The following is a 19,298-nucleotide window of genomic DNA, read 5'->3' as shown; positions in this document are numbered from 1 at the left end:
TAGAAAATTATAGAAAATCAATTATATTTGTTATAGCTTAATATCTAAATATAAAATTCATAAACGCCGCCTGGAGCCCTTCTGGCGCTTCTGCAGGTCCAAAGCCCGGGTAAAGGAGGAGGGTTGGGTATGAGATTGGTGACCCCATCCCGTAGAAAACTAACTCGCTAATAAAAACGCTAACCAGTAAGCAAGTAGGTAAATAAAATTCATAAGTGAATTAGTTATTTCGTTACTATTATTATCAATAACTGATTACAGAGTATATATAGTGATGGCAATCATTTATATGGCTTTATTTGTTACTAAGAATTAAATGAACTAATTAAGTAGAACAACATAGTCAAACATTGAATAATATTAAAAATTAGATATTACTTTATATCCATTACATAATACTATTATACACATATGAAAATAAACAGTAGAATACTTGTTTGAACTCACTAACACGATCTTTACATGTGAGCTCTTTAGTAGTATACAAACAATTGTATTCAGTACCCATATCACCTTCCATTCTAATTGGATCACGATGAGGAAAGTCTGTATTAATGTTTGAGAGATATGTAGATAGTATAAATATTAAAAAACCATGGTATTTAATGATAGAATTGTTATACATTGTTGCACTAATCATTACTTTCAAACCATCACTTATCTGTTCTATACTACACCAAGGTATTTTTCTGACCAATTATTATTAAGACTAGAAAACGTGAATGAAAAACCTGGAAGGTTTTCTATAATGGTCTAGCTTTAATAAACTCATGAATTCAACTGTTAGATTACTACAATCCCGTCAAAACCCCCTTTCTGTCAATGGATTTGACAATTGACTAATGAATAAAGTGAGATTTGAAGTTTAATATCTTTGTTATATCTTTTAAATCTTTTCTCGAGACATGAATTTCCAAATCAAGATTCCTAACTAATTGATCTTTTCCGAAATTTTATGAGTGTAATAATTTCACCGTCATCAATAATTAGATTGGCTATTAAAATGAGTTTCATTATCTGGAAACGAACTTTGTTATCATAGAACATACGCTACAGGTTAACCATTTGAATCCTGATGTTAAGTATTAAAATGTTTTCCATTCGCATAGTTTCCAATGTCTTTTTAATAAAGTTCCTTTTAAATGTAGTGTAAATGTTTCAACGAATCAATTCAATGTTGATTTAATATATGTTTAGATGTATAGTATGTTTTGAAAAAAGGTGCACATAATATCGAGTTACTTATCTTAGTAGCCAAGCTACAACTTGATCGACAGATTTCTATCAGCACTAAATGAATAGGCAACTATGACATTGATCACTACTCGGTGATCAATTAATTGTAAATGTTGACTTCACTTACTTTTCAATGTACTATGGATTAGTAATTTAGGTGTATGTGGACAAATGTTATCTAGTAATAAAACGGAATTGGTTACGTTAGACCAATATGAGTCCTATCATTTAGTCATGTACAGCGTAATCTCTAAAAGCTAGTATTTATCTGTTTTGTACTTATATAACAATGGGTTGCCGACTAAACAACTAAAGTGAAATTGGAGCGAAGTTGGATTTTTTGGTTGAAAATATTATGATCCAGTGAAATGATTAGTTATAAATCACTTCGTTCAGATATGATTTTCAGTTGAATTTATCATCAACTTTATTTACTGTAATATGTGAATCTCGTCGTGATCCCTATAGTTCTACTAATTTGAAACTATAGATATTGCTTCCAAATAAACAAGAATTGAAGCTAGAATTTAGTCGCTAATTATTGTTAGTTTGCGTCAGCATGGAGACATTTTGTATGTATTCGAATAACGTGAATGAATATAAACTCATGAGTAAATGATCCCTATCAATAATGGTCTCATACCTTAGTAGATACATATTAAATAAAAGGTCATTGCCGTTTTATATAACTATGTTTATAGAGTTTGATCTAGATTGACATCTTCTTTTAATGATGCCGACTGCAAAGCTACAAGGAGGGTATATGACTTTATATCAACCTGTGATACATTATGTAATATTAGGTTCAACTATACTAAGCCTAAATATTTCTTTCCTATTCATAAAATATTTTATTTATAATGCGAAAAATTAGATTATGTACTGTTTTTTGTGGTTTGGAAAGTTCTCACTATTGTTTTGATGAACAATTGTAGCTCCTTAAGGAAAATATCCAAACTTAACATTTGGTACTCTATTAATCATAAAAATAGTAGGAATGTAAGAGCAACGGTACTTGTGTAGATAAGTGAGAAGTAGTCCCTAATAGTTTGCAGATGGTAATATCCATCACTTCAAATAATTACACTTTATAGATGGAACTTCATAGCTCAATTAAATATATTTTCAACTACAGGGTGAGATAAACCTGGCAGAACAAAAATACGCTGTTCATGTGATTGTAGCCATGTCATATAATTCAGGATGATCAATATTAATATATTTTAACTTGCTCTTCCTCTTATCGTAAAGCCGTTTGTGTTTCAGTCGAATTGTCACATCTTGATTCGATGAAAATCAATACTCTCTAAATTATATTCATGCAAGACGGAGATAGAATATTTAAGTCATACTAACGGTTTGCTTTATGTGTGAACCACAAAAACATACCTAAGGGTAATAGTTATTAAATTATTTTGTGCAATTTATTTCAGATAGTTTATTTGATAAAAGCAGTAAGACCAATATTGAGAGAAATATTGTTGTTTGTTATTCCCCCTTGTTTGGTTTCGGGAACGGTATTTGATAAACCTCTACCAGCCTAGATGCATTATGAGAGAATTCATCAATATACTCTGTAGTTACTAGTTTCAATTTACTTATGGTCCGCGGCTAACGGTGCAGTCCTGGCAGTTTGTCTTCTCCTATTTCGGATTAGTCAGTTGAATGTACTTGTATCCCAGTGTTTGTTATTATTAATAATTATTAATGGCATTATTAGTGTTTATACTAACACACAAAAACAGTATCTAGCACCAACACATTATCCATTAGGCTACTAAATTCAAATGGTTGCTAACTTGTGCAACCAGTATAAAAATTGGTCCTAAGTGTTTGCGTTATGATTATATTTATGTTTGGAATTCGATCGATTTCTGAACTGTTGATCATATTTCTGTCTTCTTACACTGAAATGATGTTACAAAAGGGTATAGCTATAAGGTGATTGGTTTGATTTTTAAACTAACTTTCCAGTTTGTCAAAGAACTAACCCTTTTGTATTTAAAAGTTGTTGTTTCATTTGTATAAAACAGTCGTCTCTCCTTAATTAAAATGTTGTGTTTAATTTAGTCTTCCTGATGAAAGGAAGTGAAAGGAAAGTGAACCCAGAATTCTGTAGAATAAAGTAGACGATTTATTTGTTTAGAAGGACTAAAGATAAAGTCTAAAATAATGTCAAGAAACTCTGTTTATGTGAGTTGAATGATCATCTTACCGATCACAGTCATTTATATTTAGTGATATAATCAGTCTTTCATTCACAAGCAATGACAGTTAATGGTTTCCTATAGTTTAATATAAGTGAGAAATTATGTATTTCGTTTTTTGATAAAAGCATATATATGAATTAAGGCAAACATGTAGACTGTTCTACAGTTCGACGATTATCGGTTCACTATCTTTTAGCGAAATATATAAGCTATTACTCAATATGTAATGTTACGTTTACTTCTGGAAAGTAGGAAATCAAATAATACTTATCGAAAGGTATATTTGATAATTCGTTAATCACACTTCCTTCATTTCGAATTCCGGCTTAATCAATTTGTTAAAAGTTCTTTTGGCGAGACTATAATTTATGAACGACCTTTTGAACGAATCCTATGTAACCTTGAGAAATATTAGCCAATCAGAAAACAGTTAGCATAGAGCAAAAAAATATAATACAAAATCAAAGAATTAAAGTGGATACACTTCTTTTTCATGGTTCAATAGGCTCTAAAATCGTAATGAATTAAATAGGGGAAATCATCCATATGGCTCCATAATAGTCGGCCTCTGGAGACATGATAAAATCGCAAAAACGCTTCCAGCCTCGACCACATAGCTTCATTGTGTCCACAATATGCCACTTGTGGATAGCTATACGATGCACATAAACAAGTCTATGTAGCCATCTGTACGCTTATCAGTCAACCGTATATATTGTAGTGCCCGGTAGCAGCCAGTGGTAATGGTGCTTTTATTATCCAGTTGGCAACAACTGCCATAATTTTCCTTAGTCTCAATCTGGGTTGAGCGGAAAAGTTCTATTCTAGCAGGCCTCTTCCTCCAACACGTATTACAACGAAAGCAACATCATCACGGTAGTCTGTACAAGGTCCACAAGTCATTTGATTACCTTGATCACAAATAAAGGAACTTTTTGGTAGTCCCATTTATTGTAGTCGCTAAATTATCACGCTCTCCCTAAAATTCTCTGTGAACCGATCGTATGTGAGCATCAGGTACTGAAACTGGCGCCGCGACCTTGTAATCCCTGAAACGCTTCTGATTGGTTCGTCCATAAATTATAGTCTAGCCGTTCTTTTATAGCATTTCTAAACTCCAGGGACCTCATATTCAACTGTAATATGAAAATTTAGTTAGTCTAACTCGGTGTCATCAAAGCAATTTCGTCATCTCAAATCTAATAAACATCTATTTCTGTTATCGATAGATAGGTTTCTTATTGAATAGTCTTAAACTTCTGAGAGGAAACAGTGATATAATCTTGAAACGATTTGATAAAGGTGAGGATGTTTTTACGCGAGAAATCTAGGACTATTTGTAAGAGGCTTTTTTTATGCCCAGCATAAGTTTGTTACACCACAAAGGATAGATGTAAAAAAGCTACAGACTATAAAACAGCCCACAATTGTCATTTTAACAAATTATTTTCAATGTTTTGAAGTGAAATTAAAATCGGAAGTATACAAATTTATTGAGTCATATTTGGTGAATATAAATACTGATGACTGGTACTTCTTGACTTCCAACAGATTCTACAATCAATGTTGTTTTGTGCAGTTAGCTATTTACAAATTCGATGCGAATCACTAATTAACGAAGTAACTGTTTTAAATCATTAGATTAGTGAAAGGTACCCTTGAATAACTGAATTGAGTGCTTTACATCTTATATGAATCATCAACAAAAGATATTGACAAATTTTGAGCATTCAAGGTGATATGGGTATCTGTCAAAATTTCCAAACTTACGTCTTCTACGTAAATGACATCCGTTAAGAGGATTCCATTCAGCTTCTAGATCACCCAAACCAGTTACGGGATCACGAGTAATCACTTGGAGGTGAAAAACAAATAATGGAAAAATAATTTAGGTCTAGGATATTGAGTTAAAGTCTGATATAATAATCAGAGATTCCAATGAGCAGCATCATTTACTTCAAGCTCAAAAATATCTTCGACTGAGAATAGTCATCAACAATTGGAGTACTAATTATTCTGGATTAATTACTACGAAACTAGAACGGTTAAACATTGAAATAACAGTGTAGATTATCGTTTGTGAATAACTGCTGCATTTGCGATCTATAGTAAAGTGAGTGTTCCGTCACAACCCTGGATACATTTCTTCAGTCGCTAGCTACTTAGGAAATGTAATTTTTTATTGTTTATTTTAAAAGCCTTCAACGTTTCGTCATTAAGTATGGCGCATTAGGGTTTCTTCAGATAAATGAAATGTCATAATAAATTGATGAGTTTATTTTAGTGTTCAGCATCGGAACATGTAATGACTGATTCATATTGCTAACCTACTTATAATGAAGATTGCTAGTATCTGGAAACATTATGGGTATTTATTGATAAAACTGTTCTGCTAAATTTACAGATTCATCTATCAGAAGTATTTGAAATCATTTGCATACAGCAGTCATAATTGCCTTGAGTTACTGACAATCAACCAAAAATGAGTAGTGTTTGTTCAACTTGAAAAATCTGGAGAAACTGAATAATTTTCTTGAATAGGTCACCTGTAGTATTGGGAAAATCAATCCAGTTGTTTGTTGCTTTTATACTTTCGCGTTCTTGAAGAACCATAACGCTTAACATTTGTATTTTTCCCACTTCTGCCTCTTTGAAATTGGAATGACTACTATTTTTAAACTCATATATATGAGATTGACTTGCAAGCCTTTAATTCCTTACAAAAGTATATTTGGCACAAAAGATATGATCCTTTGAAATTGTACTTTTATTAAGCTTCGTAATCAATTTACGTTATATTGTCTCCAAAATGTATTATTTTATTTCTTTCCTCCATTATGCAAACACTAAACGTAATCACATTTTTTTAAAGCAAGGTTGTTTTCTAAACAATTAGGAAGCTGATCTTATGCGCAATCCTCCTCCTTTACCCGGGCTTGAGGCCGGCATTTATCCTTCTTTTCTAGTTCCATCCAATTCTTGTTCATTTTTCTTATGTTTATCTCCATTTCTCGGCGTAATGTGTTCTTTGGTCTTCCTCTCCTCCTTTGGCCATGAGGATTCCATGTGAAGGCTTGTCTTGTGACGTAGTTGGGTGCTTTCCTCAATGTGTGTCATATCCACTTCCAGCGCTTCTTCCTCATTTCTTCCTCCACTGGGATCTGGTTTGTTCTCTACCTCAGTACGTTGTTGCTAATAGTGTCCGGCCAATGGATCCGAAGTATTTTGCGTAGACAACTGTTAATAAACACCTGTATTTTCTGGATGATGACTTTCGTAGTTCTCCAGGTATCCGCTCCATACAGTAGAACTGTCTTGACATTTGTATTGAAAATCCTGACCTTGGTGTTGGTTGACAGACAGTTGTTTTTAGTTCCAGATGTTCCTCAGTTGTAAATATGCTGCTCTTGCTTTTTCGATCCGCGCCTTCACATCTGCATCAGATCCACCCTGTTCATCAATGATGCTGCCCAAATATGTAAAGGTTTTTACATCTTCCAAATCGTCTCCGTCAATAAATCAAGAAGACATTTTTGTATGGTATGATCAATTATTTATTTAGTTATGTGAAATAGCTCAGTCAACATATCAACTGTACAGAATTACTTTCAAAGTCGATTATTGTTTCGCTGAGGTACAGTGCGAAAGATAACATTAAATTCCTGGGTTCTATCTCATCAGTTCAGTTCTCCAAAATATACATAAACCTTTCTTTATGGTAGTATACACATTCTTAAGGGTTGTTGTTTAAAGCAAAATTAAGACAATTTGTTCCTGTTTGGTTATCACCATTTTAAGTTTATCCCAAAGTAATATCTAGACTAATAAGTGTAATTTTACTTGGAACGATTTTATGGTTATAGTAAATCTGAAATGATGGTAAAGAGTTTTGTTCTCTGAGCTGAATGCTTTGATCATGAAGCTTTAGTTATATTTTTGAACATCATCTATTTATATTGTAGTATAATAGTCTTACAAACCTGAGTGTTTTGGTATCATGCTATATTGTTTCAAGGTTACACATTTCAGACACTTATCAGTAGGTACTGAACCTATCTTACATATTGATAAGTGATAATTTCAGACGTACACTTGAAAACCTCCAAAGAATAACAATATTAAATGTAACACAACTACGCTTCTTTTTAGTTACAGTTATTATCGACAATTTAATGCGATTGAATAATTCCTATTTAGAGTAAAACAGACCAGTAACACATATAAACATTGAGTGAACAATCTGTTTCATTAATCAAACACCTTTTTGAGACAAAATTGTATATTTTTGATTGAGATCATAAACTGATTTATGTTAGAGTAAATGAAATACCATATAAATGAATTCAATATTGTTGCTAATCATATCACTTTTATTCAATAATAAAATCGTTTGTTCAAAATAATATACAATTTTATCAACATAAGGTTGTGGAGATCATTAAGTTTTTGATTAAGATCATGAATTGATTGATGTTAGACCACCATTGAAAACCTGTGAGAACTGGACAGCTATTTCGTTCTATTGTGGGACTCCTCAGTAGTGCGCATCCGCAATCCCTCTCACAGGATTCGAACCCATGGCCTTCAGTTTCTCGCGCGAACGCTTAACCTCTAGACCACTTAGCCGGCACCCAACGGCGTTACTATCTAATCTCAACCAATCCATGAAATTAAGCGACCATCTTCCATTGCACTAAGCATAATCTTAATTAAAAACTTAATAATCGCCACAACCCTATATTGATAAAATTGTATATTATTTTAAATAAACGATTTTATTATTGATTAAAAGTGATATGATTAGCAACAATATTGAATTCATTTCATATGGTATTTCATTTACTCTTATGAAAAGTAAAATTCATTACTCAAAGCAATAGATTATATAAATGCATTTACCTTCACCAATCTTCGAATGATTTATGTTTCAGCTGACTTGAGAAATTTTATAATAATCATTAATGGAAGTAAACTATCTATTAATATTAGATTGATCAATAGCAGTGTTTAGAGAATACAGTCAATATAATGAAAAATTACATATGTATATGTACTTGTATGTCACATGTGACTAAATCATTTACTCTAATAATAAATCTCTAATATACTCACTCAACTGTCTAATAAGCTCAAGAAATATATGTATATATATACATAAATTTGTACCCACATGACCGTATATATTGATGTAGGTTTGTTTATACACATTTTTAACATAGTATACTAGTAACAAACATAAATACTCAATAATTTAAGCATCCTATCTAATTTGTGTAAAACAACAACAACAACATACAACTCATTTCATGTTTCCATTAAAGTTCGAAGAAAGTGTTATGCAACTAGTTGGAAATGTAATATGCATGAGTAAGTAACTATAGATAGTATTATAACTGAACGCGTCAAAAAAGAAATGACAGAACAAATATAACTGAAATAATTAAGCATATATATATATATTACTGATATAGTTTGTATATCATGTGAAAATGTTATAGATATCAAGAAAATGTATTTTAAAATGGATTTAAATTTTCATAAATAAATATATAAGTAATATGTATTAAACAAATAACTAACTTCGATTTCTTAAACCAGTCTCTGGATTTAAATATGGTAGATATTTTTCTAATAGACGAAGTCCTTCATCTTGATATCGATCATGTGTATACTCACAGTAAACTGAGGAAAACAAAAACGAAAAAAAGAAAGTAGATGCATATACAATGAAATAAAAAGAATTGTAATGGGATATTTTAATTTGATTTTGTCAGCCCTAATAAAACTGGGTTACGAACAGATATGGAGTAATTTTAATAGTTGAGATTATGAGTCAATTGAAGCTAGACTACCATAGAAAACATGGAAGAAGTGGGCGGCCGTTTCGTCCCATTTCGGGGCTCCTAATCAGTGCGCATCCACGACCCCTCCTCACGGTCTCGCGCACGGACGCTTAACCTCCAGACCAATGAGCCGGCATTTAACGGTGTTAATGTTTAAATTCAACTAATCCACGAAATCGAGCAACACATCCTTCATCGCCTTCAGTGAGTATTTCAAGTATTAGCTTTTTATTTAAAACTAGAATTACTGTTTTTTGTGATGGCACCTCGAGTTTTGAGCTACAGTCTATCTGCTTAAATTCATAGTGTTATTTAGTATTATCAAAGCTTAGACAAATCCTGCGGTCCATATTTGGGTGCACGAGCCTATATGTGAAAAACGATTCACGTTAAAAGTATTATCCCTTGTTTTAACATATACTTCAGTGATGCGCATTCACAATGCTACCCAGACATGAGATCCTCAGGCTTTGTAGTGGGCAGATAGCTGAGTCTTTAAATATCTGGTATTGTGTGACCAGTACTTATTAAGACTATTTATATCTGCCATACGCTTCATATGGTTGGACTTACATGATCATAGCCTCTCGCTAGAACATTCAGAACTACCTCTCAAAGTTAATCACTAATGAACAGATAGTTGTTATTTGTATAATGAGGTTGTGGATATTGTTGAGTTTACAGTTCATATACATGTATCATATAAAATTGAGAAGTTTGTGTTGACTAAATCAAGGTGTCAAGATTTTTTTTCTTCATAGTTTGATTGTATGCTAACCGTTGACTAACATCAGGAATGATTTCCTAAGTTCTAACCAGAATTCACAACAGATAAAGTTGACTATTATAAGAAAAAAACTTTCAGAACCATTGACAATCAATTTCCGTTGCGTTTATATCGAGTAAAGTTGGGTATTTAAATCATACGATTCTATTTCCCTAGTTTTAAACATAAAATCTTCTGATTTTAACTACCTTATGATGAAACATTTTTAAAATAAAAACGTGAACTTGATCATGCACTTCGAAAGAAGAAGTTCAACAAAACAATATTAATACAAAGTAAATTTATTTTTATTTTTTTCATTAGGTGTGTAAACTCTGAAAGTAATCGTCAAATAGATGACTATATTTTTTGAGACATTGACTTAAAGATAATGTAGATATGATAATATAACTAGAGTTATTTTTCAGCAAAGATGGATAGCGGCTGGCAGTAGAATCCACCACGCTTGTTTCGTCCTATTTGGGACTCGTTAGTACAGGCAAGTAGCTATCAGAACTCAACAGCTAAGGGGAAAATGCGATGGCGTTTGAAGCGAAGTGTACTGGGTTCGGGTCCCAGAGTGAATATGAACTTTGAGATGCAGGTGCATCGAGCTGACGAGTCCCAAATAGGAGGAAATGTGCGTCCTGGATTCCACTGCTAGACACTATCCATATTTGCTTAGAGTGCTTGTGAATTAAGGCAATATCAAGGCAATGCGTACAGGATGCACATAAGCCAACAAGAGACTGATCAATTTCAGTCCTAATCGTCAATCGAAAGATTAAAGTAAACAACACCAAGTGAATTTAGGGTTCTACGATTAAAATCAACTGCAAATATCAAAATGAACAGGTTATCGGTGAACTAATTTCTTAATTTGTTAAAAAATTCATTGTTATTCTTCATAATAACTTATTTGTCAAGTTTATATTCTATAATTTTGACGTTTGACTATAATTTCTTAGAAAACTTGAACCAGATTACTAGGCAAAACGTTGGTTTCACTGAGATTTTACAAATACATTGTTCTTTAATTGCGTAGATCTGTTTTGAAAGCTTTATATTTAAAGTATATTGCTTAAAAAACGTCCTCTTAAACCACAAAATCTTTTTCGTCGCCTGAACGAATTCTGCTCTTGTTGTTAGACGACGATAACAGCCACATAGTTGGACCTCAACTTAAATGTTTCGCCTGTAATTTACACAAATTTTAATCTTACTGGGTATTTTTCACATTGGGGAGATCCAGGAAGCTTCTCAAAAAAGTTCAACAAAGGCTCTGAAAACTCTGAGAAACACCTTATCTAATCAGCATTCAACAGAAGTTATGCCAGAAACATCTAGGAAGTGAAAAGTGACATATCACGTTTCCCATTGGATGAAAACCTATACTGCCACTATGTTTAGTAGCGTCCTAGAGTTTTCCGGAAACTCAAGGCCATTTAAATACTATGAAAACCCCAGATTTTCTATACGCAAACAAACCTTTAGATTAAGCGTTTGTTTTATATTTCTTACCTTTTCTCTTGTGTTCAAGTTGCTGTGTAGATTTAACCTGGGGCTTACTAGAAGAGCTTAGGAACTGACTTATCACTTCAAAATAATGGATATTTAGCACTGTGTTTCGCAACACAATCTGCGCTTTTATATAGTACAGATGATAAAAAATAATTTAAATGCTATTAGAAAGTTTTTTTAATAATTTTGTATAACTTTGACAAGTTAGGTGAACAGAATTCTAAAAAAAACTTTTGATTCACTCTAAGACTCCCACATTACATACAAAGAGTTCCAGAACAATTCTTGATGTTTGCTCACTTTGATTCCCACATTAATTGAATAGTCTTGAACATAAATAAAAGACAACTATAACATACAAGATGATGTATTCCACGATGATTTGGAAATGAGTTTTAGACATTATAATTTTCTTATAAAAGATTTTGAAACATTGAATTCACATGGTAATTAATCAGTCAATTTAGAACAGAAATGTAGTGAGTTGGTCTTCAGATTTTTCCAAGAAGCTTTTTTTTTAAAACACTGAGTAATTAAAAGGAAGTTCTGGGGTTTTCCTGAATTAGAATTTTTTAAAATAAATTTAAGTGTCTTTTAGTATCGATACCAAATAACTGGATATTGCAAATCTTTTTGCTACGAAATTCATACTAAAACATTCTTCATTGAATTTCAGTTGGATTGTAAAGATTCGGAAAATACATAATAAATAAATTTTCACACTAATAGAAATTTTCAGAAGGGGTTTTGTGGAGATTTTAGAAATTTCGCATCCACCACCTCGCCCCCTGCGAGATTCGAATCCAGGACCTAATGGTTTCGCGCTCTAAGGAGTCCCATACTAGGACGAAACGGCCGTTCAGTGTTTCCAGATTTTCCATGGTGGTCTAGCTTTAATTGACTCATGATTTCAACCAGAGTAATAAGTATTTATCTTTATTTATCAAGCTTTACAGTTGGTCTTATCTTTGCATTGTTTTGCATCATAAAACTAACACAAATTGCATTAATTTCATAGTGTTTACATAGCATTCTAAAGAAAAATAAGTGGGATGAAAAAAATCATTCAGTATGATGCACAGACTTGAGATATACAGAATGTATCTTTTTCGGGTAACTAAATATACAATTAACAATTGTTTATGCAAGATGCTCAATGTCTGTTGTCCGGATACCGTCAGAAACAAATTACTGTGAGAGAGAACAAACCAAATTAGGAAAAGATGATGGAATGGGATAAAAGATACATTACTGAAGTCACGAAACTGTATCACGAAGAAAGTAGTGACTTGGGATCCTGAAGGGGAACGAAAAAGAGGAAGACCAAAAAACACACTGAACCGAGAATTGGAACCAGACATGAAAATGATGAGTAGCAACTGGAAATAACTGGAAAGGATTGCCCAGGACAGAGTTGGATGGAGAATTCTGGTGATGGGCCTATACTCCTCCATGAGGGGTGACAGGTGTAAGTAAGTAAGTAAGTAAATAATATGATCACAAGATTAAATTAGCTTTTTAAGATGTTGATTCATCGTAGAAAACATGTATTCCACTGTTTGCACAGTCGAAAAAGATTGATTACCAATTCATTTAGGTTGTTGGATATTATCTTTAGATACCTTATCAACTTGTTCGCATTAAGATTATGAATATCAACCACATGTTTTAAGTAGTATTTAGCCTAGCAACCTCTTTTTTTTTCTTAGATCATAATGGTTCAGAATTTGCAAGGAAAAACAACGTATCTTTCCAAAGAAAACACTCATACTAAAAAAAAAGAAATTAAAAACGTGTTCAATTCGTGGTTTACTGTGTACTAAACATTTTCTCTTCATTTCTTTAATCATCTGATAAATTACGTTGTAAAAAGACTTCGTTTTAGATTTACAAAGCGTCTAAATTAAAGCATAGGGTTTCATTTTTTTCTTTATCAATGGAGTAGTATAAAGAGATCACGGACATAGTAACTAAAATAAAACAATACTCATCCATTAAACGAAATTGAATTGAATGAACTATTGAACACTAGAATTTGTATTGTTTTTTGACCTTCCTATTTTAGCATATTATACTTCAATTACGAATCAATAAATGAAATTGTTTTTCAATCTAGTATTGAATAGGGAAATTAATTGTTTAGATAATAGGGAGTTATTGATAACGACTTTTATTCCCCATATTCAGAACAGTCAAGTTATACATTGCAAAATGTTTTTTTGAAATTATAAGCTTCTTATGTGTTTTGCAAACCATTGACGGATTTTAATAGTTGAATTCATAAGTCAATTCGAGAATTGCCTCCCGAAGCTAGTCCATAGAGAGCATGTGAAATCCAATTCGTATCGAGTGTGAGACAGTTATTCACCTTACGCAATGGATGGAGGGTTGACGAAAGTTAAACATTAATACAAATGGATGCCGGTTCAGTAGTTTAGAATTTAGGCGATCGCTCGCGAGACCGAATGTCCTGGGTTCGAGTTCTTCATGCGGGATCGTGAATGTGCACTGTTGAGGAGTCTTGTATTAGGACGAAATGGCCATACAGTGCTTTCAAGTTTCCAGTGGTGGCCTAGCTTAGATTGACTCACAAAGTCGACAATTAAAATTACTACAATCTACACAAATCCTCAGTATGACGTTTACGTATTTATTAAATAAGACTGTTATCTAACAAAGGTTGAACTTTATTGATGTATAGTATAATCTGATTTCGGTTGTCTAGGTACAATTTAATAACATTTCTTTATGCAAATTTTGTATAATTTGACATGAGGAAAATGTTGCTCTCCATTTCTAGCGACACTTCTATATGCATTGTGATATTAAAAGGCTTTTAACATAAACTCATAAAACGTCACCTCAAAGACTTTGTTTAACTAACAAGATCGTTGTAATAGATGAGGATACGGAAATTAGGAATAAATAACACATCTCTTAGACTGAATAGAATCCAATTTGATAGTTGAACAACCTATTATTCTTTTACAATGTGGTTTTAAGTTCTGAGTAGTTGAATGAATGACAGATTCTAATGATTCAATCTTTCTTTATATTAAAAGGAAGTGAATCTTGACTGAGATCTATTTGTATCTTAAATTTAGGTTATTCAGTGGTGTAACTATTATATAAATTTGTTTTTAAGTAATTGTAGGTTGTATACACTGCAGATTGATCTCACTTTGCGCACCATTTAAAACTAGGGAGCATTAAACAATAGCCTTGTCCTAAAATAGGATCATTCAACGGTATACATACATTACTTAATCGAGTATTAAACCTATGTGATGAACACGGACTACAGATTAAACCAATCTTCATAAATTCCTTTCAGTAAGGCTATTCATTGAGACGATCGAGAAGATTTGTAGCTCAGGTGGATGATTTTGATGGAATTTTGTTCACTGAGCTGGACGATTTGATCATGGAGCTTTCATCGTTCTTCCGAACGACATTATCAGCCCAAACTTCAAGTAGAATCTATTCATTATTATGTCAATAAACATGTAAATATTCAACTTCTTAACATATCAAATTTTCAATAATAATATAAAATAAAATGAAAACTTGACTAATCAAAACAGTAAAATGAAAGGAGAGAAATAAAATATTTACGTCAACAACAGAATAATCTATTATTGATCGATGTCATCTCATAGTTACAGACTAAGAAAAAACAACATTACTTAACAATGATTGAATCTTGAACCTGATTCATTTTATTCACTGTCCCAGTTGACACACTTAACTGCTCTACAAGATATCTGCAAACGTATTACTCTACAGTGATACTAATCCAATTTATAAATCAATAAATAAACTCTGTTTGAACCCTGTCAATCTATTAGTCTTAATAATAATAATTACTTCTGTAAAAAATGTTTCAATTATCGTTTAATAAAATATCATACACTGGAGGGACAGAGATCGAACTGAAGTTTGACTAAATGTTTGAGAGAAAAAACCCATTTGTTTACCACTGTACGCAATCATATATATGTTTATTAACAGAAGTGGCTTTGTGGATATTATGGTAATTTTAATGGCTGAGATCATTAGTCAATAGAAGCTGGACCACTTTGGAAAACATGGAAGCACTGGATAGCCAACTTGTCCTATTTTGCGACTCCTGGGCGGTGCTCACTCAAGATCCCGACTCGCGAGATTCGAACCCAGGACCTGTCGGTCTCGAGCGCGAACGCTTAACCTCTAGACCACGTAGCCGGCTGGCATCCATCGGTGTTAATGTCTAACTTCAACTAATCCGTGAAACTGAGCCACCGTTCACCTTTGTCTTCAGTGAATTACTATCTCACAACAGACTCGGTTGAACTCCATTGGTCACTGCTATTCACTAGAACTCCAGGAAATATCTCTTGAAGCCAGTCACTAGTAAGGAGTCCCATACTAGGACAAACGGCCGTTCAGTGATTCCAAGTTTTCCATGATGTTCTAGCTTCCATTAACTCATGAATTCAACTATAAAATATCTATATTTGTTGTTTACTGATCACAGGAAGAAGTATATGAAAAATTGGATTGTTATTGTTGTGAATATTTATCTATAAATGTAATAATACAATTTGTAACTTACTATTCGCTGGTATACAAGCCATTTTATTCGATTTATTCATAGACATTTTACTGATTTTGCTTTATTATTAAAATTGAGACCTGACCTTGGGTTTGATTGTTTGTTTATTTTGATGATGATGATAATGAACCAAATTATCAATAATTAATCAATGTCCAATATATTGAAATAGATTGAATATTGAAAGTGAAATTCTCCATATTTAACAAAGAAAAAGGAAACATTAAACTGTTATTTATTTATTTTTTTAAAATCAGTAACTTCAAAAGTAAACAAGGAGATTCGTTTGTTTGAATGAAATAAATAGTTCAATGGTGTTAAAATTTAAATTATCCACGAAAAAAAAATAATGAAGAAAATGTTAGTTAATGAATTAAACTTGAGTGTATTGAAGAAGAAGAAGAAGAAGAAAGCAAAAAATTAGTTGACGTTAGTAAATAAAAGTAAATTTGTAAACTGAAGTACTTCTCAATAAGTTCCAATCTTGTACACATGTATGAATGAGTCTATCTATTTTGTAAGTACATGTATGTCTGTCTATGTGTATATCGAACATGAACACTGAACCAATTAGTTTCTTTCATATACTTTTTTTATTATTTGTATAACATATATCATTAAACCACATGATTTAGATTAGAAGATTTTTCTCATTTCAATATTTTATTACACTTTTAGTGCTTCTATTGATACCCTTTTTATTGAATTATATGTCAGCACACATATACATATTGAGTTTTACACGATTTCTGCATAGGCACACATGCATTTCTACACAAGTGAAACAGTACATATGTACACACACTCACCCACTCATTCACAGGTTGAACACATGTAAACAAGTCACATGATTATGAGATATTAATTGAATATTTCTGTACTCACCTTATTGTTTTTTTTTTAATAAGGGCGTTAACTGTTCATAATATTAACCGAAGTCTACCTGATTACTGCCATTATTTTTTGTCGTTATTACTGTTACTACGACTAATACTAATATTAATACTCTTATTCTATGCTCATGTCTTTACCTTATTTCAATCATTACTAATGGATTTTAATGAGATTTGAAATTTCATATTTACGTATTAAAACGCAACCAAACAAACATGCATATGCATAAGGAAAGCGGTGTCCTTTTAATTAGTTCACTGAAATTTATAAGTTCCATAACGCAAAATACGATAGTAATAAAAAGTACATTTATGGGTTGGTATTTTATGTAGCAAATTGATATACATAATGTATATTAAGTTGAGAGAAAATACTGAGCCATAGTATAATAAATTATTATCATCACATTAGAAACTATTAATATTCGATTGTTTCGCAGTGGAAAAACTGTGATTTTAACTACTGGTGTGGTGTGTGCTACTGATGTCGACAGATAGAAGTAATATGTATCACCAATCGAAAGTGAAATACCTGGAAGTAGAAGGTTGGGAAAAGAAGAGAAGAGAACAAAGACAGAGACTGATTGATATAGAAATGAAGGGACAACAATTTCTGAGACAGTTGATAGACATTTTGCAAATGAATTATTTACTGTATGATTCTCAGATTTTACTAAGAGATTCTGTAATTTTGTACTTAAATATACTTGGTTGACTTACTGCTGATGTCGTTCTCTACGCTGAGTAGTAACCTTTATATAACCGACCCTACTCGTTATCATCTGCGTAGCTGAACAAAATTTATGATCCAAAGCTGACCATATGAGATTTATGGTATTTTCATTATATCAGAGAAATTAGTTTTCTTTCAAATAACTAGTGAAATAAACTTTCATGTAATTAGATTTACGGTGTGTGTAAGGTGATCATATTATGCACTTGAGCAAATTTAATTTGGTAAAACTCAATTTTGCAATAAAACCTGTTGCTTTAACATTAAGTTATTGGTCTAAACAACATATTAAGTGGTTAGAAGCAGTCTACATAAAACATCTAACCAAGGTTTCATGGTATTTGGTATTTGTATGTGAGGTGTACTTATAATCCTGAAGGGAACCGTGCTTCATGTGGTATTTAAAATCACATCACCTAGCTTCACACTGTAAAACGTTTACATTGAGCTACTCACTGACGTAGATTTTGTCCACCAGTTACCATAAGATTACGGGTGTTTTTACTGACAAGTACAAAATAGCAGGAAACATTGGTCCAAGGATTCCTGTCAACTATTTTTGACCACCAAATATCTCAACATGGGGACAAGATGTTTAGTTACTTAGACTAGTGACTACATACCAACTTGATCGATAACATTCATCAGAATCAAAGGAATAGACAAATACGATATTGGTTATAAATCAGTTATCAATTAGTTGGTCTAACTAACGGAATTTCAAACTTATTAATGAGGAGAATCAATTTCAACAGATTATTTTACTAAATAGGCTAATGATCCAATAATACAGTTAATAAAGCTCACAAATATAACATTTCAAAATGTATTTTCATACTCTGGAATTCGAAAGAACCTTAAATTGTTATGGATAAAATTTAGAGGAGTTTTATAAACAAACAAACATTACTTAAATTGTCAGCTCTCATCGGCATGATATCTTTCATTAATAAAACTACTTATTAATGTATTTAGCTTTTGAGTGAAGTCATCATCTGAGATCGTCTTATTGAATCATTAGATCAATTCCTAAAGGGGATAAAATAGATGTATACATGAATAATGCATCTTGTAAATGTAAGACATACTTTTATACAGTATGCGAAACTTAATCAAAGAATCCGTTTCAAACTTTCAGAAACCTAAAATTTGAATCTTATAGTTTGTGTGATTTCAAGCTGTGTTCTATAATCCACAGGACACGAACATTTTCAAAGTCTTCAATATACAAAATTGATTACTGCATGACTTATATCTAACGACAACTGGCTTACTACCTCGTATAAACGTTTACTGTTATGCTACCAGAAAGAACTTATGTATACATTGAATGATACTAAATTATATCTTAAATCAATCTCAGATGTAAGTTGCTTCACAGTGTGTTAACGTTAAGCTTTAGTAAATTGAGAAAAATATCTTAGTAAGCAATGATGGACAATGGCTAGCTGTGGAATCCAGTATGCGCGTTTCGTCCTATATGGGACTCGTCAGCTGGATGC

At 32.2% G+C, this 19,298-nt stretch overlaps 1 protein-coding gene across 7 annotated transcripts in view; it reads right to left on the bottom strand.

Annotated features, from left to right (window-relative positions):
• PRG4_1 (Proteoglycan-4) overlaps nucleotides 1–17,123 on the bottom strand; it is a gene marked incomplete at its 5' end in the record, with an annotated part of 45,055 nt that extends 27,932 nt beyond the window's left edge. Inside the window, 4 exons of one of the 7 annotated variants that reach the window (XM_051215571.1) lie at nucleotides 448–546; nucleotides 5,217–5,300; nucleotides 9,027–9,128; nucleotides 16,171–17,123. In XM_051215571.1, coding sequence (XP_051066101.1) covers nucleotides 448–546; nucleotides 5,217–5,300; nucleotides 9,027–9,128; nucleotides 16,171–16,216 — 331 coding nt within the window. Of the gene's footprint in view, nucleotides 1–447; nucleotides 547–5,216; nucleotides 5,301–8,345; nucleotides 10,353–16,170 lie in introns of those variants that run through there. The other 6 variants (XM_051215575.1, XM_051215576.1, XM_051215572.1 and 3 more) reach the window with 6 other exon arrangements.
• Between the last annotated feature and the right edge of the window lie 2,175 nt (nucleotides 17,124–19,298).

The sequence above is a fragment of the Schistosoma haematobium genome, chromosome 4, assembly GCF_000699445.3.
Source record: "Schistosoma haematobium chromosome 4, whole genome shotgun sequence".
In the NCBI taxonomy this organism is placed as follows: Eukaryota; Metazoa; Platyhelminthes; class Trematoda; order Strigeidida; family Schistosomatidae; genus Schistosoma; species Schistosoma haematobium.
This window is presented reverse-complemented; position numbering and strand designations above follow the sequence as displayed.